The sequence below is a fragment of the Oncorhynchus gorbuscha genome, linkage group LG07 (genome assembly GCF_021184085.1).
Source record: "Oncorhynchus gorbuscha isolate QuinsamMale2020 ecotype Even-year linkage group LG07, OgorEven_v1.0, whole genome shotgun sequence".
NCBI classification, from domain to species: domain Eukaryota; kingdom Metazoa; phylum Chordata; class Actinopteri; order Salmoniformes; family Salmonidae; genus Oncorhynchus; species Oncorhynchus gorbuscha.
In genome coordinates, this window is record NC_060179.1 from 52,284,542 (window position 1) to 52,308,651 (window position 24,110).

At 45.9% G+C, this 24,110-nt stretch overlaps 1 protein-coding gene across 2 annotated transcripts in view; it reads right to left on the reverse strand.

Moving 5' to 3' along the window:
* Positions 1-24,110, reverse strand: part of LOC124040004 (serine protease HTRA1B-like) — a 31,816-nt gene that overhangs the window by 6,608 nt on the left and 1,098 nt on the right. For both annotated transcript variants that reach the window (XM_046356688.1, XM_046356689.1), the window contains exons 2-3: positions 15,919-16,018; positions 13,809-14,013 (exon numbers count right to left, since the gene is read on the reverse strand). In XM_046356688.1, the coding sequence (XP_046212644.1) occupies positions 13,809-14,013; positions 15,919-16,018 (305 nt within the window). The remainder of the gene's footprint in view (positions 1-13,808; positions 14,014-15,918; positions 16,019-24,110) is intronic.

Consider the following 24,110-nt stretch of genomic DNA (forward strand, 5'->3'; position numbering starts at 1 on the left):
TGCTAACACACGTGACTGCCCTCCTTGACCACGTTCCAGCGGGTTGAGCCACTCAAAAGGCCACAATCAGAAGGCTCCATCTGTGACATTTCAAGCTAGCTGTGGAGTGAGCTTACGGTACGTTCCTAAGTCCGTTACACATGCAATCCATTGTCAGACTTTATCAGAGACAAATGATAAAAACTCTTCAGTTGTTGATTTATGATGTCGAAACTGGCTGTGGCAAACCACATAAAAAGTCACAAGCTATTGAGCAGCATCCAGGAGTTAGCCAGGGGCCTGAGAGGATTCACAACAAGGTGGCACAGAAAGAAGCCTGCAATGCTCCAGACACACCCCTCAAACATGCACACACGCATGCATGCACGTGCACACTACACAATATTCCGTCTTTGCTTGCATACGGGCCAGCAGAGACTCTTTAATTCTGCTAAGGCCACAGCTGAGTGTACAGTGTTCCCACAGCCCCCCCCCCTCTCTCGCTCCTTGTGTTGCTCTCCAGTCTGGCAAACACCTTTTCCACTTCCTCTAGTGTAAAAATCCCTTCCTGTCCCCAGGCAGGAGCTGTTCTTCACATTGAGTCAATCATGCATGGTGAGAGGGAGAAGGCTTCCTCTGAAAATAAGATTTAAGTCTGTCATAACTCTATTAGTCCACCGGACCCGTCTGTGACTGACCTGGACAAGGTGCCTAATGGGAAAATGGCCTAACTTTAAGAAATGGGGCAATTGGACTTAATAGTGTGTTTTCTTTCACTGGTTCCTGTCTGGCACCGACCATAGCAAGGATGAGCATCTGAAGTGATTCATCATTTCCCTCTTTCTGCTGATGGGATCTTTCCCCAAACCAACTTTCAACCGATGACAAACGCTCTCTGAAGCTGCTGAAAAGGGGAAAAACAAACACACACTCACACACTTATATAACCCATTCCAATAAAGGCTCATCGATCCCAGATTTAGACTAGAATGTCAATTTTCAGTCCAGGCAGAAGGAAAAAGTGACTGGCTGTTCCTAGATCAGGGACAAGGTCAGTAAATCATATTCAAACACTCAGACTCTACGTTTTCAGGACCTGACTCTGTTGCTCTCAACTGTTTGTTGCTACGGACTTAGCAGCTCTAGACAAACTTACCATGTCACTGTTTTCTTTCTAGTTAATAAGAGACACAGCAAATCCCTCCGGACAGATGTCACTGAGGACTGAACAGTACTACACAAAGTCTCCCAGAGATTTGCAAATCGGGGAATCTTTTTCCTGAAATCTTCATGTCCCTGAGGGTGCAACAGGCCCAAAGACATCATTCAGAGCCAATTGAGAAAAACACAAGCCTGGGAATGCCAGCGTCCGGTGGAGGCATGTAATTGGGATGTCTTTCATCTCTGTTCCACACCACTAGAGCTTGCCTCTCTTGTGTCTTAACAGACTCCACTCCAATTGAATGACACATATGTTACAAATGACACACAATTAATCTTCTCCTTTCCCCCTTCTGATGACCAGGTGGCGAATCGCATCTCTGCATGTCTGGCAGACATATCAGTGTGGATGACGGATCACCACCTCAAGCTGAACTTCGGCAAGACGGAGCTGCTCTTCCTCCCGGGGAAGGACTGCCCGTTCCATGATCTCGCCATCACGGTTGACAACTCCATTGTGTCCTCCTCCCAGAGCGCTAAGAACCTTGGCGTGATCCTGGACAACAAACTGTCGTTCTCAACTAACATCAAGGCGGTGGCCCGTTCCTGTAGGTTCATGCTCTACAACATCCGCAGAGTACGACCCTGCCTCACACAGGAAGCGGCGCAGGTCCTAATCCAGGCACTTGTCATCTCCCGTCTGGATTACTGCAACTCGCTGTTGGCTGGGCTCCCTGCCTGTGCCATTAAACCCCTACAACTCATCCAGAACGCCGCAGCCCGTCTAGTGTTCAACCTTCCCAAGTTCTCTCACGTCACCCCGCTCCTCCGCTCTCTCCACTGGCTTCCAGTTGAAGCTCGTATCCGCTACAAGACCATGGTGCTTGCCTACGGAGCTGTGAGGGGAACGGCACCTCAGTACCTCCAGGCTCTGATCAGGCCCTACACCCAAATAAGGGCACTGCGTTCATCCACCTCTGGCCTGCTCGCCTCCCTACCACTGAGGAAGTACAGTTCCCGCTCAGCTCAGTCAAAACTGTTCGCTGCTCTGGCTCCCCAATGGTGGAACAAACTCCCTCACGACGCCAGGACAGCGGAGTCAATCACCACCTTCCGGAGACACCTGAAACCCCACCTCTTTAAGGAATACCTAGGATAGGATAAAGTAATCCTTCTCACCCCCCCCCTTAAAATATTTAGATGCACTATTGTAAAGTGGTTGTTCCACTGGATGTCATAAGGTGAATGCACCAATTTGTAAGTCGCTCTGGATAAGAGCGTCTGCTAAATGACTTAAATGTAAATGTAAATGTAAATGTCCTCTTAAAAGTAGAGTGCAGGCTTTAGCCTGGTTACGAAGTCTTACCGCACGCAACGGAGAGAGATGGATGTTAAGGGCTCCACACGAGATGGACAAGACAGAAGCCCCGGAAAGTATGCAAGGATGAGACACTCCAACTGAGTGATGACTTTGTTGATGCCAGTGTCACAACTCAAAAATTCCATCTCTCTCTTTGGTACTTGTTTGATTGGCACAAATTGACGAGGTGGATGAAACCACAGGTGTGTAGAGTCTGCCTATGGGCTGGGATGGGTTGGGCCCCTTCTCTTCTCTGTGGTTTGGATTAGTCATGGTCGAATAGGAAACATGAGCTGGCACACACCCAGAGAAAACGATTTGATGTAAACTCCCCGTCATTTATTTGGTAAATCACCAACGTTTCGGCATCACCGTGCTTTAGAATTACTGGGTGTCATGTTTTGTCATTGATTATCATGTCTTGTCCCTGTGCTTCCCCTTCTATTCGTTTCCCTCTGCTGGTCTTATTAGGTTCTTTCCCTCTTTCTATCCCTTTCTCTCCCCCTCCCTCTCTCCCTCTCTCGCTCTCTCTCTCTATCGTTCCGTTCCTGCTCCCAGCTGTTCCTCATTCTCCTAACTACCTCATTTACTCTTACGCACCTGTCCCCTATTTTGCCCTCTGATTAGAGTCCCTATTTCTCCCTCTGTTTTCCGCTTCTGTCCTTGTCGGATCCTTGTTTGATGTTTGCTGTTCTATGTCCTCGTTCCGTCCTGTCATGTTTTTTGCCTTCTTCAGATGCTGCGTGTGAGCAGGTGTCTAGATCAGCTACGGCCTGCGCCTTCCCGAAGCGACCTGCAGTCTGTGGTCGCATCTTCAGTTGTTCCCCTCTACTGACTAGAGGATTTCAGTATTCCTGTTTTGACTTGGAATAAACTCTGTTTCTGTAAAGTCGCTTTTGGGTCCTCATTCACCTGCATAACAGAAGGATCCGACCAAGAATGGACCCAGCGACTACGGATTCTCGCAACACTGCCGTCGAGATCCAGGGAGCTATGCTCGGCAGACACGAGCAGGAATTGTCTGCTGCTCGTCATGCCGTTGAGACCCTGGCCGCTCAGGTCTCCGACCTCTCAGGACAGTTTCAGAGTCTTCGTCTCGTGCCACCAGCTACTTCCTCGTCTTCCGAGTCTCCGGAACCTAGGGTTAATAACCCACCATGTTACTCTGGGCAGCCCACTGAGTGCCGCTCCTTTCTCACCCAGTGTGATATTGTGTTCTCTCTCCAGCCCAACACATACTCTAGAGAGAGAGCTCGGATCGCCTACATCATATCACTCCTTACTGGTCGGGCTCGGGAGTGGGGCACAGCTATCTGGGAGGCAAGGGCTGAGTGTACTAACGATTATCAGAAGTTTAAAGAGGAGATGATACTGGTTTTTGATCGTTCAGTTTTTGGGAAGGAGGCTTCCAGGGCCCTGGCTTCCCTATGTCAAGGTGATCGATCCATAACGGATTACTCTATAGAGTTTCGCACTCTTGCTGCCTCCAGTGACTGGAACGAGCCGGCGTTGCTCGCTCGTTTTCTGGAGGGACTCCACGCTGAGGTTAAAGATGAGATTCTCTCCCGGGAGGTTCCTTCCAGCGTGGACTCTTTGACTGCACTCGCCATCCGCATAGAACGACGGGTAGATCTTCGTCACCGAGCTCGTGGAAGAGAGCTCGCGTTAACGGTGTTCCCCCTCTCCGCTTCTCAACCATCTCCTCCCACCGGCTCAGAGACTGAGCCCATACAGCTGGGAGGTATTCGCATCTCGACTAAGGAGAGGGAACGGAGAATCACCAACCGCCTTTGCCTCTATTGCGGTTCTGCTGGACATTTTGTCATTTCATGTCCAGTAAAAGGCCAGAGCTCACCAGTAAGCGGAGGGCTACTGGTGAGCGCTACTACTCAGGTCTCTCCATCAAGATCCTGTACTACCTTGTCGGTCCATCTACGCTGGACCGGTTCGGCAGCTTCCTGCAGTGCCTTGATAGACTCTGGGGCTGAGGGTTGTTTTATGGACGAAGCATGGGCTCGGAAACATGACATTCCTCTCAGACAGTTAGGGGAGCCCACGCCCATGTTCGCCTTAGATGGTAGTCTTCTCCCCAGTATCAGATGTGAGACACTACCTTTAACCCTCACAGTATCTGGTAACCACAGTGAGACCATTTCCTTTTTGATTTTTCGTTCACCTTTTACACCTGTTGTTTTGGGTCATCCCTGGCTAGTATGTCATAATCCTTCTATTAATTGGTCTAGTAATTCTATCCTATCCTGGAACGTTTCTTGTCATGTGAAGTGTTTAATGCCTGCTATCCCTCCTGTTTCTTCTGTCCCCTCTTCTCAGGAGGAACCTGGTGATTTGACAGGAGTGCCGGAGGAATATCATGATCTGCGCACGGTTTTCAGTCGGTCCAGAGCCAACTCCCTTCCTCCTCACCGGTCGTATGATTGTTGTATTGATCTCCTTCCGGGGACCACTCCCCCTCGGGGTAGACTATACTCTCTGTCGGCTCCCGAACGTAAGGCTCTCGAGGATTATCTGTCTGTTTCTCTCGACGCCGGTACCGTGGTGCCTTCTTCCTCTCCCGCCGGAGCGGGGTTTTTTTTTGTTAAGAAGAAGGACGGTACTCTGCGCCCCTGCGTGGATTATCGAGGGCTGAATGACATAACGGTTAAGAATCGTTATCCGCTTCCCCTTATGTCGTCAGCCTTCGAGATTCTGCAGGGAGCCAGGTTCTTTACTAAGTTGGACCTTCGTAACGCTTACCATCTCGTGCGCATCAGAGAGGGGGACGAGTGGAAAACGGCGTTTAACACTCCGTTAGGGCATTTTGAATACCGGGTTCTGCCGTTCGGTCTCGCTAATGCTCCAGCTGTCTTTCAGGCATTAGTTAATGATGTACTGAGAGACATGCTGAACATCTTTGTTTTCGTTTACCTTGATGATATCCTGATTTTTTCTCCGTCACTCGAGATTCATGTTCAGCACGTTCGACATGTACTCCAGCGCCTTTTAGAGAATTGTCTCTATGTGAAGGCTGAGAAGTGCGCCTTTCATGTCTCCTCTGTCACATTTCTCGGTTCTGTTATTTCCGCTGAAGGCATTCAGATGGATCCCGCTAAGGTCCATGCTGTCAGCGATTGGCCCGTTCCTAAGTCACGTGTCGAGTTGCAGCGCTTTCTCGGTTTCGCTAATTTCTATCGGCGTTTCATTCGTAATTTCGGTCAAGTGGCTGCCCCTCTCACAGCTCTTACTTCTGTCAAGACGTGCTTTAAGTGGTCCGGTTCCGCCCAGGGAGCTTTTGATCTCCTCAAGAAGCGTTTTACATCCGCTCCTATCCTTGTTACTCCTAACGTCACTAAACAATTCATTGTCGAGGTTGACGCTTCAGAGGTGGGCGTGGGAGCCATTCTATCCCAGCGCTTCCATTCTGACGATAAGGTCCATCCTTGCGCTTATTTTTCTCATCGCCTGTCGCCATCGGAACGCAACTATGATGTGGGTAACCGCGAACTGCTCGCCATCCGCTTAGCCCTAGGCGAATGGCGACAGTGGTTGGAGGGGGCGACCGTCCCTTTTGTCGTTTGGACTGACCATAAGAACCTTGAGTACATCCGTTCTGCCAAACGACTCAATGCACGTCAAGCTCGTTGTGTGTTGTTTTTCGCTCGTTTCGAGTTCGTGATTTCTTATCGCCCGGGAAATAAGAACACCAAGCCTGATGCCTTATCCCGTCTTTTTAGTTCTTCTGTGGTTTCTACCGACCCCAAGGGGATTCTCCCTGAAGGGCGTGTTGTCGGGTTGACTGTCTGGGGAATTGAGAGACAGGTAAAGCAAGCACTCACTCACACTGCGTCGCCGCGCGCTTGTCCTAGTAACCTTCTTTTCGTTCCTGTCTCTACTCGTCTGGCTGTTCTTCAGTGGGCTCACTCTGCCAAGTTAGCTGGCCACCCCGGCGTTCGGGGTACGCTTGCTTCTATTCGCCAGCGGTTTTGGTGGCCTACTCAGGAGCGTGACACGCGCCGTTTCGTGGCTGCTTGTTCGGACTGCGCGCAGACTAAGTCAGGTAACTCTCCTCCTGCCGGTCGTCTCAGACCGCTTCCCATTCCTTCTCGACCATGGTCTCACATCGCCTTAGACTTTATTACCGGTCTGCCTTCGTCTGCGGGGAAGACTGTGATTCTTACGGTTGTCGATAGGTTCTCATTTCATTCCCCTCGCTAAGCTTCCTTCCGCTAAGGAGATGGCACAAATCATCATTGAGAATGTGTTCAGAATTCATGGCCTCCCGTTAGACGCCGTTTCAGACAGAGGCCCGCAATTCACGTCACAGTTTTGGAGGGAGTTCTGTCGTTTGATTGGTGCTTCCGTCAGTCTCTCTTCCGGTTTTCATCCCCAGTCTAACGGTCAAGCAGAAAGGGCCAATCAGACGATTGGTCGCATATTACGCAGCCTTTCTTTTCGAAACCCTGCGTCTTGGGCAGAACAGCTCCCCTGGGCAGAATACGCTCACAACTCGCTTCCTTCGTCTGCTACCGGGCTATCTCCGTTTCAGAGTAGTCTTGGGTACCAGCCTCCTCTGTTCTCCAGCTCGCCGAGTCCAGCGTTCCCTCCGCTCAGGCTTTTGTCCAACGTTGTGAGCGCACCTGGAGGAGGGTCAGGTCTGCACTTTGCCGTTACAGGGCGCAGACTGTGAGAGCCGCCAATAAACGTAGGATTAAGAGTCCTAGGTATTGTCGCGGTCAGAGAGTGTGGCTTTCCACTCGTAACCTTCCCCTTACGACAGCTTCTCGCAAGTTGACTCCGCGGTTCATTGGTCCGTTCCGTGTCTCTCAGGTCGTCAATCCTGTCGCTGTGCGACTGCTTCTTCTTCGTCGCGTCCACCCTGTCTTCCATGTCTCCTGTGTCAAGCCTTTTCTTCGCGCCCCCGTTCGTCTCCTCCCCCCCCCGTCCTTGTCGAGGGCGCACCTATTTACAAGGTACGGAAGATCATGGACATGCGTTCTCGGGGACGTGGTCACCAGTACTTAGTGGATTGGGAGGGTTACGGTCCTGAGGAGAGGAGTTGGGTTCCATCTCGGGACGTGCTGGACCGTTCGTTGATTGATGATTTCCTCCGTTGCCGCCAGGGTTCCTCCTCGAGTGCGCCAGGAGGCGCTCGGTGAGTGGGGGGGTACTGTCATGTTTTGTCATTGATTATCATGTCTTGTCCCTGTGCTTCCCCTGCTATTCGTTTCCCTCTGCTGGTCTTATTAGGTTCTTTCCCTCTTTCTATCCCTTTCTCTCCCCCTCCCTCTCTCCCTCTCTCGCTCTCTCTCTCTATCGTTCCGTTCCTGCTCCCAGCTGTTCCTCATTCTCCTAACTACCTCATTTACTCTTTCACACCTGTCCCCTATTTTGCCCTCTGATTAGAGTCCCTATTTCTCCCTCTGTTTTCCGCTTCTGTCCTTGTCGGATCCTTGTTTGATGTTTGCTGTTCTATGTCCTCGTTCCGTCCTGTCATGTTTTTTGCCTTCTTCAGATGCTGCGTGTGAGCAGGTGTCTAGATCAGCTACGGCCTGCGCCTTCCCGAAGCGACCTGCAGTCTGTGGTCGCATCTTCAGTTGTTCCCCTCTACTGACTAGAGGGTTTCAGTATTCCTGTTTTGACTTGGAATAAACTCTGTTTCTGTAAAGTCGCTTTTGGGTCCTCATTCACCTGCATAACACTGGGAGTTTATTCACAGAGTGTGCAACTCTATTCTTTAAAAAACCTTTTTTATAGCTTATTGGATTAGTCATGGAACATGGAAAAAGTGTAGCAGGATAAAGACAACATCTGCTGGATGGAGAGACGGTATGGTAGAGGTTTAACAGCTGTTTAGTTGACCTAAAACCTGTTTACTTTGTACATGTTTTTGATTGATTCACCATACTCCGTCATCTGTGTGGGGCTGTTGAGACGACTCTGTCTCTGTCAAGAAGATTCAACAAAGTTTCTCAACATGGTCTTCAGACCGTATCTTAACTTGATGCCTGTAAAAAAATCTCTCATTTGACATCAATGAATGATTGATGAAAACTCTCGTTACGTAACGCTCGCAAACTTCACGTTAGAATTCTGGCTGTCATTGTCCACAGTAGCAGTGTAACAGAGGGTTAACTTTGGCCTCAGAGTTGGACAGCATCTCTTTGCTGACCAGCGGAAACAAGCTCTTCGTAGCCATTATCTAACATTAATGCATACAGTAATACGCCTCCACCTGTGAACCACATGGCACCCAGATCTTCCTCTTTACAGTACATCTGACTACTCAACGGCCTTCATATAAACAGGTCTGGTTCATTTGAGGATATTTCAGGTGAAGATCACACCTCTTAAGGATCAGACCCTTTTTTCAATTTCAAGGCCATAATGCATTATTCCAGTTTAGGCGCAATTTAGCAGTGTGTGTGTGCAAAGTTTTAGACTGATCCAATGATCCATTGCATTCCTGTTAAAAATGTTGTATCATGCCTGCCAAAATGTGCCTAATTGGTTTATTGATACATTTTCATGTTCATAACTGTGCACTCTCCTCAAACAATAGCATGGTATTCTTTCACTGTAATAGCCACTGTAAATTGGACAGCGCAGTTAGACTAACATTGATCCTGTAAAAAGGTTTTCAGAGGTTTTAAGAGGGAAATTGTAGAAGGGTCCTTTGACAGATGTGAAGCTGTGGTATACCATGTACTGCTACTGCACAGAGAGCTCAAGGCAGTTCATTCAGTAGGATGGGTAATGCCCTCCAGATGGAGGTTATGTAGCAAAGTTAGGGACCTTATCCCCCTGGATGCAGGAAGCACGGCCCCAGGAAATGTCCTGTGCTGTACAGATCCGGGGAAATGAAGGTCAGTTGAGGGCCACTTCAATTATATGTTAATGTAGATGTTCGATTAATGAGCACGGTGACAATATACTCTAATGGATGCAGTTCTTTGCCATCATCCAAGCTTGATGGCATTGAGCGAATAGAATGGCCCTTTGTGCCCATAGAAACCATGTTGGACGATGACCAAATCTAGACTAGAATGTCTGCTGAACAAAGACACAGCGCAGACATGAAGAACGGAAGGATTTTCAAAAAGTACAAACTTTTCATGATGGCAAGAGGGCACAGTATTGGCCGAGGCGTCCTAGTACTAGACCGCAAGGGAGATACTACAACGCAGGTCTGTTTTTGTGTGAACTGTCTTCCAATGACACAGCGCCAAAGATCACACGAACCACATACAAACCCAGCCACCACAGCAACAGAGAGCCATAGTCAGAAAAACAAAGGCTTCTCTTGTTGTGTGGACTATGATTAACCATGGCACTCCTGTAGTTTGACAGAACTGTACACAGCATTTGGAAGTGACTCATCCATAGAAATTCACTTTAGTGACATTTAAACATGGACACATGTCCCCAACCAGTGTTTATTGCAGGCTGCTTGATGTTCGTTCTTTCCTCGGGAATGACTAACTTTGGCAAGGTTCCCTGTAAAACCTTCTGTACTGTGCCCATCTGTCCTCCATAGAGAACTTCAACAGTACGACAGCTATCAAATCTATGTACTATACATGTTTTCCCTCTGATACCAGCCTTAGCTCCACTCTCCTGCCTATCCAACCTCCGTCCCACTGTGGTCACGTGATAAGATTAGTGAACTTCCTCAGCCGAGTCCCAAGGGCCATAATTATACAGTGTGCAGATAGCATCACTGAAAATATTTATGCATTTCCGGGAAAACACGTTTCATCACTCTCAATAGGCTATGCAATGGAGGACTATAATTTGTGCTAAAGAAGATCAGTCTGTTTAACACTGATGTCCAGGCTTCCTCTAAAGTTCACGGAGATCGAGACATGTACAGTGATACACCGTGCCTTGCAAAAGTATTCATCACTTTTTCCTATTTAGTTGCATAACAACCTGTAATTTAAATAGATTTTTATTTGGATTTCATGTAATGGACATACACAAAATAGTCCAAATTGGTGAAGTGAAAAAAAAAAAAAACGTATTTCAAAAAAGTTAAGGAAATTAAAAACGGAAAAGTGGTGCGTGCATATATATTCACCCCCTTTGCTATGAAACCCCCAAATAAGATATGGTGCAACCAATTACCTTCAGAAGTCACATGATTAATTAAATAAAGTCCACCTGTGTGCAATCTAAGTGTAACATGATCTGTCACATGATCTCAGTATATATACACCTGTTCTGAAAGAACCCAGAGTCTGCAACACCACTAAGCAAGGGCCACCATGAAGACCAAGGAACTCTCCCAACAAGTCAGTGACAAAGTTGTGGAGAAGTACAGATCAGGGTTGGGTTATACATTTTTAAAAACTTTTTAGAAACTTTGAACATCACATGGAGCACCATTTGATTTGATTTGATTTTTAAAAATGGAAAGAATATGGCACCACAACAAACCTGCCAAGAGAGGGCCGCCAACCAAAACACATGTATCAGGCAAGGAGGGCGTTAATCAGAGAGGCAACAAAGAGACTAAAGATAACCCCGAAGGAGCTGCAAAGCTCCACAGCGGAGATTGGAGCATCTGTCCATAGGACCACTTTAAGCCGTCCACTCCACAGAGCTGGGCTTTATGGAAGAGTGGCCAGAAAAAAAGCCATGGCTTAAAGAAAAAAATAAGCAAATATGTTTGGTGTTCGCCAAAAGGCATGTGGGAGACTCCCCAAACATATGGAAGAAGGTACTCTGGTCAGATGAGACTTAAATGTATATTTTTTGGTCATCAAGGAAAACACTATGTCTGGCACAAACCCAACACCTCTCATCACCTCGAGAACACCATCCCCACAGTGAAGCATGGTGGTGGCAGCATCATGATGTGGGGATGTTTTCCATCAGCAAGGACTGGGAAACTGGTCATAATTGAAGGAATGATGGATGGTGCTAAATACAAGGACATTTTTGAGGGAAACCTGCTTCAGTCTTCCACAGATTTGAGACTGGGACGGAGGTTCACCTTCCAGCAGGACAATGACCCTAAGCATACTGCTAAAACAACCCTTGAGTGGTTTAAAGGGAAACATTTAAATGTCTTGGAAGGGCCTAGTGAAAGCCCAGACCTCAATCCAATTGAGAATCTGGTATGACTTAAAGATTGCTGTACACCAGCAGGAACCCATCTAACTTGAAGGAGCTGGAGCAGTTTTGCCTTGAAGAATGGGCAAAAATCCCAGTGGCTAGTTGTGCCAAGCATATAGAGAAATATCCCAAGAGACTTGCAGCTGTAATTGCTGCTAAAGGGGGCTCTACAAAGTATTGACTTTAGGTGGGTGAGTAGTTATGCATGCTCAAGTTTTCAGTTTTTTTGGTTATATTTCTTGTTTGTTTCACAATAAAAAATATTTTGCATCTTCAAAGTGGTAGGCATGTTGTGTAAATCAAATGATACCAAACCCCCCAAAAAACATTTTAATTCCAGGTTGTAAGGCAACAAAATAGCAAACAATACCGAGGGGGGGGGGGTGAATAATTTCACAATGCACTGTAATCCAGGCAATCCATTTAATTATTATACAGTAACAGCAAAACCTAGTTCCATCTAGGGTTATTAAAGTCAAGACGAGGTCCAGCTTTCTGTTTGCACATGCCCAGAAGGTGTAGGTAGAACACTGGCGATTAGCACCGCCATGACCCAGATCCACTCAGCCATTTAGTCAGTCAGTCACTAAGCAAGAGACACAGAGAAACATCGTCATGTCCTTGTTGCCAACAGGAGACCATTTCTCTTTTACTGCCTGTCCATTGACGCCGCCGAAGCTTGCACCGACTCATCATCTGAAGTGATGGAAAGAGGAGCAGCGAGCAAACCAAAGGCACACGCAGATACCCGCCCAGCAGGGTGCATCTGTGCGACTCCGGCGCCGCTTTAAGGACGATCTGCAGGCTAGCTACCACCGTGGCCCACCGTGGTCCTTCTGTAGCTCAGTTGGTAGAGCATGGCGCTTGTAACGCCAGGGTAGTGGGTTCGATCCCCGGGACCACCCATATGTAGAATGTATGCACACATGACTGTAAGTCGCTTTGGATAAAAGCGTCTGCTAAATGGCATATATTATTTATTATTATTGGACACAGACCTGCAACCGCCATTACACCAAACACCATTACCTCTTTCCAACCTCGTGCTCCAGGACAGGGTCAGGGAGTTTGGTCACTTCGTCTGGAAGGGGTCTGTCAGTCCTTGGGTTCTCTCCTAATGGTTCTTTCTGTGTTTATGGTGGGGTTATTACAGTGTAATTGTCATTTAATGACTTTCAACAATTTAGGTCTCTAAGGGTCAGATGATATCTGGAACTTACAGGCCTCCAGAACTAATATTGTACAATATGTTAACTGAGAACAGTGGAACAGTTCCTAACTATTAAAGAGACTTGAAGTCATTATGGGAGAAGAAAAAACACACTGTCCACGCTCAGACTTTATCAAAGACATATGATGAAAAAAAACCTGTCAGAAATGGATTTATGATGTTGAAACTTGCAGTTGCCACGTAAAAAGTGACAAGCTATCAAGCAGCATCCAGGAATAAGCCAGAGGCCTGAGAGGATTGACAGCAAGGTGGCACAGAAAGAAGCCTGCCATGCTCCGGACACACCCCCCACACAAGCACATGCACGCACGTGTAACACATGGGGATGTGTGAAACTTACTTTTCAGCCTGAAGTGTACCCACTTCTGCCAGCAAATAGTTAGCTTTTCATGTGGTGCTGACTGGTAATAGACTTCAGGAGGGCGGTAGCGTGTGCTGGCAAGGCTAAAAACAGTCAATTACATCTAAATCATAGCACAAAAAGACCCTCCTGCTCTTGAACGTTTTTCACCGTTTTTACAATTAATAATGTTCGTTGCTGAAGCGCCCTATATCAACAATACCGCCATGCAAATATATTAAACCTGGCCTGCTCCAAGAATGTTATGAAGACCATTTTTTCATGCAGGAATTTGTTGGCCATAAATAAATTAATCCAGTCTGTGTTGGCAGATGAAAGACTACCTAAAAAATACTTATGTTATTTGTCTACTCCGTTCATAGCCGCTCTTAACCTCTCCATTGCATTCCTGTTCTCTGGCGCCATCTCAGAGAAAGAGATGGGGAGGGCAAGTGCGCGAGCGAGATCAAGATGGCGAGCTAGATACGGAAGGAGTGAGTTAAAGAGAGAAAAGTGAGGTTGAGGTAAACAGAAGAGCTTGTAAAAAAGATACAGAATAAGCGCCAGTGCATTCAGAGATGGCTGGAGAAGAGAGGCATCGAGAGAGGTAAAACAGGCCTTACCGGGGTGTTGATCTTGATGAGGGCAATGTCTGCCTTCTCGTCCACGTCTGTGATCTTGGCATCGAAGGTGGCGCCACTCTTCAGCTCCACCTTCACCCGGTGCTTATTGGCCACCACGTGGGCGTTGGTCACAATCAAGCCATCCTCCGACACCACGAAGCCAGAGCCGCTGGCCACCGCCACCTCACGCTTAGAGAACACCATCCTGGGGAGAGGACAGACAGGAGACAGAGTGTGAGACAGGGGGACAGAGGGTGAGACAGGGAGACACAGGGTGAGACAGAGAGGGGAGGTGAGACAGGGGGACATATAGGGTGAGACAGAGAGAGGAGGTGAGATAGGGGGACAGAGGGTGAGACAGGGAGACACAGGGTGAGACAGGGAGAGGAGGTGAGACAGGGAGCCAGCGGGTGAGACAGGGAGACAAGGTGAGACGGGGAAACGGGGCAACAAGGAAGCATTATTCATCTGTTTGCACCTAAAACACGTACAAGTAGAAGAACTGTTCTGCAAAATGTGTAAGTCCACATGTTCATGAGGAGACCACATGCTACTACTGCCAAACATACACTGGGATTTTGCTCATGGCAATTCCTCTTGAAGATCACTTGAACAAATGACCCGATGATGTGTTTATTAGCAGGAGGGCCGGGGAGCATGTTTGTTACATTTACATTACATTTAAGTCATTTAGCAGACGCTCTTATCCAGAGCGACTTACAAATTGGTGCATTCACCTTATGACATCCAGTGGAACAACCACTTTACAATAGTGCATCTAAATATTTTAAGGGGGGGGGTGAGAAGGATTACTTTATCCTATCCTAGGTATTCCTTAAAGAGGTGGGGTTTCAGGTGTCTCCGGAAGGTGGTGATTGACTCCGCTGTCCTGGCGTCGTGAGGGAGTTTGTTCCACCATTGGGGAGCCAGAGCAGCGAACAGTTTTGACTGAGCTGAGCGGGAACTGTACTTCCTCAGTGGTAGGGAGGCGAGCAGGCCAGAGGTGGATGAACGCAGTGCCCTTATTTGGGTGTAGGGCCTGATCAGAGCCTGGAGGTACTGAGGTGCCGTTCCCCTCACAGCTCCGTAGGCAAGCACCATGGTCTTGTAGCGGATGCGAGCTTCAACTGGAAGCCAGTGGAGAGAGCGGAGGAGCGGGGTGACGTGAGAGAACTTGGGAAGGTTGAACACTAGACGGGCTGCGGCGTTCTGGATGAGTTGTAGGGGTTTAATGGCACAGGCAGGAGCCCAGCCAACAGCGAGTTGCAGTAATCCAGACGGGAGATGACAAGTGCCTGGATTAGGACCTGCGCCGCTTCCTGTGTGAGGCAGGGTCGTACTCTGCGGATGTTGTAGAGCATGAACCTACAGGAACGGGCCACCGCCTTGATGTTAGTTGAGAACGACAGTTTGTTGTCCAGGATCACGCCAAGGTTCTTAGCGCTCTGGGAGGAGGACACAATGGAGTTGTCAACCGTGATGGCGAGATCATGGAACGGGCAGTCCTTCCCCGGGAGGAAGAGCAGCTCCGTCTTGCCGAAGTTCAGCTTGAGGTGGTGATCCGTCATCCACACTGATATGTTTGTCTCCTTATGGCTACAACAGGACCCACTTTGTCAGGCTGACAACTATGTACACAGCTGTGCAAGATCTGGCCTGACATCTACAGTACTAATTATAGGTATTTATTTGTCTAACACTCCCTCCACCGCAATATAATTGATCAGGGTAATAGTTGGTAACTTTGTTGTCATAAGTTTTCTTGGGAAAAACAGCATCAGATACTTGAGCCCGTATTCACAAAGTGTCTCAGAGTATAGCAGTGCTGATATAGGATCAGTTGTGACTTTTAAATGATAATGAATAAGATACGGAGGACCTAATCCTTGATCAGCATTCGAACTTGGAGACGCTTTATGAATATGGCCCAGATATCTGTACATCTACTGTGGTTAGTGTGTGTGTGTGTGTGTGTGTGTGTGTGTGTGTGTGTGTGTGTGTGTGTGTGTGTGTGTGTGTGTGTGTGTGTGTGTGTGTGTGTGTGTGTGTGTGTGTGTGTGTGTGTGTGTGTGTGTGTGTGTGTGTGTGTGTGTAGAGGGGAGGTCCTTACTTGCGGTACAGTTCAATATGAACCACAGCGGGAGCGATCTCCTCCACCACATCAGCGATGAAGTTATATCTGTGGCGCAGACTGTCTGGATTCTCCTGGCCTGGAAAACATTCCAGAAACACACTATTAATATAACATCAAATACATGCAGGGGTATATCATGTTGCCTCAAGCCCTGATATTAGAGGGTATCTCATTTCTGGGGGGAAATGATTATTTTGGCTTGGACTGGACCAGTCTACTCTATCTGTATAAAATGTTTGTTCAAAGTCTGAGCACTAAACTATATATATACATACAGTTCATTCAGAAAGTATTTAGAACCCTTAACCTTTTCCACATTTTGTTATGTTACAGCCTCATTCTAAAACGTATTAAATACATTTTCCTCATCAATCTACACACAATACCCCATAATGACAAAGCGAAAACAGGTTTTTATAAATGTTTGCACATTTATAAAATAATTTTAAAAATTATATATATATATATATATATATATATATATATATATATATATATATATATATATATATATATATATATATATATATATATATATATATATATATAAATACCTTATTTACATAAGTATTCAGACCCTTTGCTATGAGGCTCGAAATTGAGCTCAGGTCTTCCTGTTTCCATTGATCATCCTTGAGATGTTTCTCCAACTTGATTGGAGTCCACCTGTGGTAAATTCAATAGATTGGACATGATTTGGAAAGGCACACACCTGAGGATTGTGTTGAGGCACCGATCTGGGGAAGGGTACCAATTTTTTTTTGCAGCATTGAATATCCCCAAGAATAAAGTGGCCTCCATTCTTAAATGGAATAAGTTTGGAACCACCAAGACTCTCCATAGAGCTGGCCGCTCGGTCAAACTGAGCAATCAGAGGAGATGGGCCTTGGTCAGGGAGGTGACCAAGAACCCGATGGTCACTCTGACAGAGCTCTAGAGTTCTATGTGGAGAATCTTCCAGAAGGACAACCATCTCTGCAACACTCCACCAATCAGGCCTATATGGTAGAGTGGCCCGACGGAACCATTCTTCAGTAAAAGGAACATGACAGCCTGCTTGGAGTTTGCCAAAAGGCACATAAAGGACTCTCAGACCATGGGAAACAAGAATCTCTGGTCTGATGAAACCAATATTGAACTCTTTGGCCTGAATGCCAAGAGTCACATCTGCAGGAAACCTGGCATCATCCCTACTGTGAAGCATGGTGGTGGCAGCATCATGCTGTGGGGATGTTTTTCAGTGGCAGGGACTGGGAGACTAGCCAGGATCAAGGGAAAGATGAACGGAGCAAAGTACAGAGAGATCTGTGATGAAAAGCTTGCTCCAGAGCGCCCAGGACCTCAGACATGAGCCATCAGACATGGACTTTCAAACAGGACAACGACCCTAAGCATAGCGCCAAGACAACTCAGGAATGGCTTCGGGACAAGTCTCCGAATGTCCTTGAGTGTTCCAGCCAGAGCCTGGACTTGAACCCGATCGAACATCTCTGGAAAGACTTGAAAATAGCTGTGCAGCGACACTCCCCATCCAACCTGACAGAGCTTGAGAGGATCTGCAGAGAAGAATGTGAGAAACTCCCCAAATACAGGTGTGCCAACTTTGTAGCGTCATACCCAAGAAGTCTCGAGACTGTAATCGCTGACAAAGGTGCTTCAACAAAGTACTGAGTAAAGTGTATTTGACATTTCAGTTTTACATTTGTAATAAATTTGCAAGAAATTCTAAAAACTTGTTTTTGCTTTGTCATTATGGGGTATTGTGTGTAAATTGATGAGGAAAAAAAACACTATTTTTTTAGAATAAGGCTGTAATGTAAGACAATGTGGAAAAAGTCAAGACATATGAATACTTTGAATCATTATATATATATATAGAGCACCCGTCAAAAGTTTGGACACACCTGCTCATTCAAGGGTTTGTCTTTATTTTAACTATTTTCTACATTGTAGAATAAAATTGAATACATCTAAATTATGAAATAACACATATGGAATCAAGTAGTAACCAAAAAAGTGTTAAACAAATCAAAACATATTTTATATTCTAGATTTTTTAAAGTAGCCACCCTTTTCCTTGATGCAGATTTGCACACTCTTGAAGTTTACATACACTCAATTAGTATTTGGTGGCATTGCCTTTAAATTGTTTAACTTGGGTCAAATGTTTCAGGTAGCCTTCCACAAGCTTCCCACAATAAGTTGGGGATATTTTTGCCCATTCCTCCAGAGAGAGAGCTGGTGTAACTGAGTCAGGTTTGTAGGCCTCCTTGCTCACACATGCTTTTTCAGTTCTGCCCACACATTTTCTATTGGACTGAGGTCAGGGCTTTGCGATGGCCGCTCCAATACCTTGACTTTGTTGCCCTTAAGCCATGTCTTGAGATGTTGCTTCAATATATCCAAATAATTTTCCTACCTCATGATGCCATCTATTTTGTAAAGTACACCAGTCCCTCCTGCAGCAAAGCACCCCCAGAACATGATGCTGCCACCCCCGTGCTTCACGGTTGGGATAGTGTTCTTCAGCTTGCAAGCCTCCCCCCTTTTTCCTCCAAACATAACGAAGGTCATTATGGCCAAACAGTTTCACCAGACCAGAGGACATTTTTCCAAATGTACGATCTTTGTCCCCATGTGCAGTTGCAAACTGTAGTCTGACTTTTTTATGGCGGTTTTGGAGCAGTGGCTTCGTCCTTGCTGAGTGGCCTTTCAGGTTATGTCGATATAGGACTCGTTTTACTGTGGATATAGATACTTTTGTACCTGTTTCCTCCAGCATCTTCCCAAGGTCCTTTGCTGTTCTAAGATTGATTTACACTTTTCGCACCAATGTACGTTAATCTCTAGAAGACAGAAATGTATCTCCTTCCTGAGCGGTATTACGGCTGCGTGGTCCCATGGTGTTTATACTAGCATACAATTGTTTGTACAGATGAACATGGTACCTTCAGGCATTTGGAAATTGCTCCCAAGGATGAACCAGACTTTTGGAGGTATACAATTGCTTTTCTGAAGTCTTGGCTGATTTCTTTTGATTTTCCCAAGATGTCAAGCAAAGAGGCACCGAGTTTGAAGGTAGGCCTTGAAATACATCCACAGGTACACCTCCAATTGACTCAAATGATGTCAAGCCCTGACATCATTTTCTGGAATTTTTCAAGCTGTTTAAAGCCACAGTCAACATAGTGTATGTAAACTTCTGACCCACTGGAATTGTGATACAGTGAATTATAAGTGAAATAATCTGTCTGGAAACAATGGTTGAAAAATGACTTGTGTCATGCACAAAGTAGATGTCCTTAACCGACTTGCCAAAACTATAATTTGTTAACAAGAAATGTGTGGAGTGGTTGAAAAACTTGTTTTAGTGACTAACCGAAGTGTATGTAAACTTCCAACTTCAACTGTATATCCAATACTGTATACTCTACAATATGTAAGAGATAACCAACAGAGACTATGCGTTCTCTGGAAAATAATGAATTAAGTGGAAGGTGTGTTCCACGACGCGCTAGGGGAGTAGAACTGACCTTCCACGGAGTTGCATTATTTTCAAGAGAACACACAGAGCCCCGCTAGAAATGTGTTCAAAATCCACTAAAGTAGGTAGCCAGTTTACTAGATAGCTACAGTACCATGGCAGTAGTGTCATGGTAACCAAACAAACAGACTTGATATTTTAGCTAACCAAACCATCAGTCCTGGCTTGCCATTGTGAAAATCGAATTCAGCCAATTATGTTTTCAATTTTAATTTAGCATCTTTAAAGTAGCTCAAAGATAGAATCTGTAAGAATGAACTATAGCCATTGAATTCTACCATGCAAATATATTGTGCGTGATCGGGAAATAATGCACGCTCTATAATGCCTTTCAAGCCAATCAGAAACAAGTATTCAGCAATGCCATGGAATAAACTTTTATAAACAACCGTTAAGAGCGCATTGGACCTCCGATCATCACTATACTGTATAAACAACTCCATTGATAACATCCACAAGGGTAGTGTGAGTGACAGAATCCAGATCAACCTGAAATAGGGAAATTGGAAGATCCGCTTTGAGGCTGGATATTGTACAGCCTGGTCAGTCTTCTGATCTCCTCACCGAGCTTATAAAACTCAGGAAGTGACTCAAATCTGAACTTGTATAACCAAAACACTTTATTTTAACTTGCGCAACTTTGGTTAGGGAACAGATGCAGTGCGTGCAAAAACATCTGCAATTACCCCTTTTCCTTTGGTTATTCATCTCTTCCACTTAGATCTGTGTCGGTCCAGTTAACGAATATCTCTAGGCCTATACGCCATTTCCTCTTTCTAATAAACAGCACCTTTCCAACCCACCTCGCAAACTGATGAAAGAGTTATTTTAAAACCCCTATTTGGTGTGGTTTGGTCTCACACAACCTATGATAGGCTAAACATAATGCACTGCAGATGGGCTGAACTGGGCTGGACTGAGCTCCCCCAATCACCCCCAACCACAACAACAGGGACAGTCACACGGACACCTGAGCTCTTAGAAAAAAAGGGTTCCAAAAGGGTTCTTCGGGCTGTAACCATAGGAGAATCCTTTTTTGGTTCCAGGGAGAAGCCTTTTGGATTCCATGTAGAACCCTCTGTGAAAAGGGTCCTACCAGGATCTACCTGGAACCAAAAGGGTTCTACATGGAACCAAAAAGGGTTCTGTTATGCTGGTGAATGAGGACCCAAAAGCGACTTAACGGAAACAGAGTCTTTATTCCAGTCTTAAACAAAAGCGATAATCCTGGATATTATCTAGGTAAATGCAAAAACAGGAAAACTGAAATCCACTCGTCAGTAGAGAGGAACGACTGGAGACGCGACCACAGACTGCAGGTCGCTTCGGGAAGGCACCGGCCGTAGCTGACATTGACACCTGCTCACACGCAGCATCTGAAGAAGGTAAAAACACGACAGGGCGGAACAAGGACACAGAACAGCGAACAGCAAACAATGATCCGACAAGGACAGAAGCGGAAAACAGAGGGAGAAATAGGGATTCTAATCAGAGGGCAAAATAGGGGACAGGTGTGAAAGAGTAAATGAGGTAGTTAGGAGAATGAGGAACAGCTGGGAGCAGGAACGGAACGATAGAGAGAGAGAGAGAGAGAGAGAGGGAGAGAGGGAGGGGGAGAGAGAGGGATAGAAAGAGGGAAAGAACCTAATAAGACCAGCAGGGGGAAATGAACAGAAGGGGAAGCACAAGGACAAGACATGACAATATATGACAAAACATGACAGGTTCTCTTATGGGGACAGCCAAAGATCTCTTTCGGGTTTTAAATAGCACTAGATAGTGCCAGACACAGGGCTGGATGGTGCGTAGACATTCTCCTTGCTCTGCACTGTGGTGTATTAGCTTCTGGCAACATGGTGTCGATCCAACAGGTCCTAACAGCTCCATTAATATTATCTCAGTCTAAGGAGTTTCACAGACCTAAAGAAATTCCCTCGACCCGACCTGCAGATAGAGACATGCACTCTGGCATGCCATATAAAACAGCCTTTAATCAAATCACATGAAAATACTGCCGATTTGATAAAAGATCAAAGAATATGCTGTAAATGGAGGACTTTCTTAATCACTAACAGTCACACCATCTCTTTGGTGCACTGAATGCCTACAGCATGATTGAACAGAGACACACAGGCAGGTTGGGAAATAGATACACAGAAGTAGTATTGTGGCATGTTATTTTGACTCCAGTTAGCTAAACCTAATGGAATTATTATCCAAGATAAACATATTTTCTGGATGATATGCGAGAGGAATGAGAAAACTCTTGACACACACACACACACACACACACACACACACACACACACACACACACACACACACACACACACACACACACACACACACACACACACACACACACACACACACACACACACACACACACACACACACACACACACACACACACACACACACACGTAAATTCATCAGTTATACTGTATGACACTGACACTTGGCTTGGCTGGCTGTCTGGCCTCATGGGTCCCTCTCATATCACACTCTCGGAGTGAAGTGAGAACATAGAAAGACAGAGGCTGGCAGGAAGTGTAATTGTAATGACCTAATACTGCAGATATGGTCTAAGACAACTGTGTGGAATAAATCTACCTCAACAAGTTCTTTTTCCTGTCCAAATGTTTGCATGGTTGAGGGATTTCTTGCAGAATCTGTGAGTCTATTGAAATACTACCAGGATTTGCAAAAGATCAAAACCTCTGCTGGGCTAACTTTGTGCCCTTGCCCTTGAAACAATGCTTGTCAATCAATCAATAACCCATCCATCTCTGCCCATGCATGTGACCTGTGTGTCCATGCCTGCACATGGGCATTCTTGTCAAGCATCCACTGTTATTCCCATGGTGCTCTTGACATCAGTGGTTCATACGTTTTCCCATGCGGAAGCCGCCCCTCTCCTCCCTCTACCGAACGCACTGGGTAGCAGGCTGCATTTCAGTCTGGACCCTCTGACTACCTTCAGATCAACCTTCAGCTCTTCAGAGTCTGGGCGATGGTCTTTCACTGTCAGATGGTCTGTCACAGCGATCTCCATCGTGTCACTCAAACAGAGGACAGAGCATCATCAAGAGAAATAAATAAAGAGGTATTAACAAAGTATTAGTTAACTTAGCTACCAATTAAATAAAACAAACTAAACCAATTTGATTTGAACCAACTAAATCTGTTGTGTACAAAACATGTTATGGTAGGAGATTTTATTCACATTTCTTTCCAGTCAAAAGGTATTAAGTCACCAGCCCAGTGAACGTTCTACCTACAGTGTTTCGTTGATCTTGTATCCCTGTCTGTCAGTCACACATACTGTATATGCAAAATGAGTCACCTCATGAAGAAATGGGTTGACAAAACATGGCTCTATGACTGTAGAATTTGACCTAGATCTGGATCCATCTGGTAGAAGTTATACAATCTACTGACTCCATGAGGACCAGATGCTATGACATCACAGGTGGAAGCAGCTTGTGACTCAGAGACCTTCCAGATCTTTGGCTTGGCTGAAACTCCTGGAGACTTCACTCAGCTCTGAGCGGTCCTGTGCTCGGTTATTGAGTGAAACAGCTATTTTTGGGGTGGTGAGGTAAACTCATATCAAGGTAAGCCAGTCCTCTGACCTGAAGGGGGAAACAGAGTCCCAGAATCTGGGACAGAGTTTTGTGTTCAAAAGTTCGGAGAGGGAAGAGAAGGCGGAGGACGAGGTTGAAAAGAAGGGGGAGGAGGAGGGAATGAAGAGAGCAGGAGTTGGATACTCAAATGTTCAGACAGGAGCTAAACTGAGCTGAGATTTCACCTTCCTGTGCTCTGTAGTCTGTCTAATCAGATAGGGCTCAAGTAACAGAGAGGCTCCAGTGTAGCAGAAAACGAACTGCTGTCACGCCCTGGCCATAGAGAGGCTTTCATTCTCTATTTTGGTTAGTCCAGGGTGTGACTAGGGCGGGCATTCTATGTTCCCTTTTCTATGTTTTTGTATTTCTTTGTTTTGGCTGGGTATGGTTCTCAATCAGGGACAGCTGTCTATCGTTGTCTCTGATTGAGAACTATACCGAGGTAGCTCTTTCCCACTGTTAGTTGTGGGTGGTCATTTTCTGTTTCGGGTGGTTCGCACCTGATGGAGCTGTTTCGGTTGTTCCTTTGTTGCTTTGATTATTCAGTGTTCAGTTAAATAAAAATGACGAACACGTACCACGCTGCACTTTGGTCCTCAATTTCTTCTAATGAATGCAGTTACAACTGCCACGAAATGATCTAGGTGTGTGTGTTTTAGATATATATACCTCAAGGCCAAGCATCACAACTATACACATCGGCAGAAAGACAGAATTGATTTACACTGCATACGCCAAGTTCCCAAGAAAGTCTGATTTAAACAGGTTTTGACCCTTGATTAATATAATAGAATGTGACTTTGGAATGAAAGACCTCTGGCATAAGATGCACTAAACTGAAGTACTGAGAGCTGATGTTTGCAGCCAGCTTTGTGCCAACTCAGATCGAACTATCTGCATGTGGAGCCTTACAAGTCACTTAATTAGTCAAAACAGCCATGAAGGCACACCACTGAAATGTCAATCCAACTGCATTAAGATGTACTATTAACCAACAA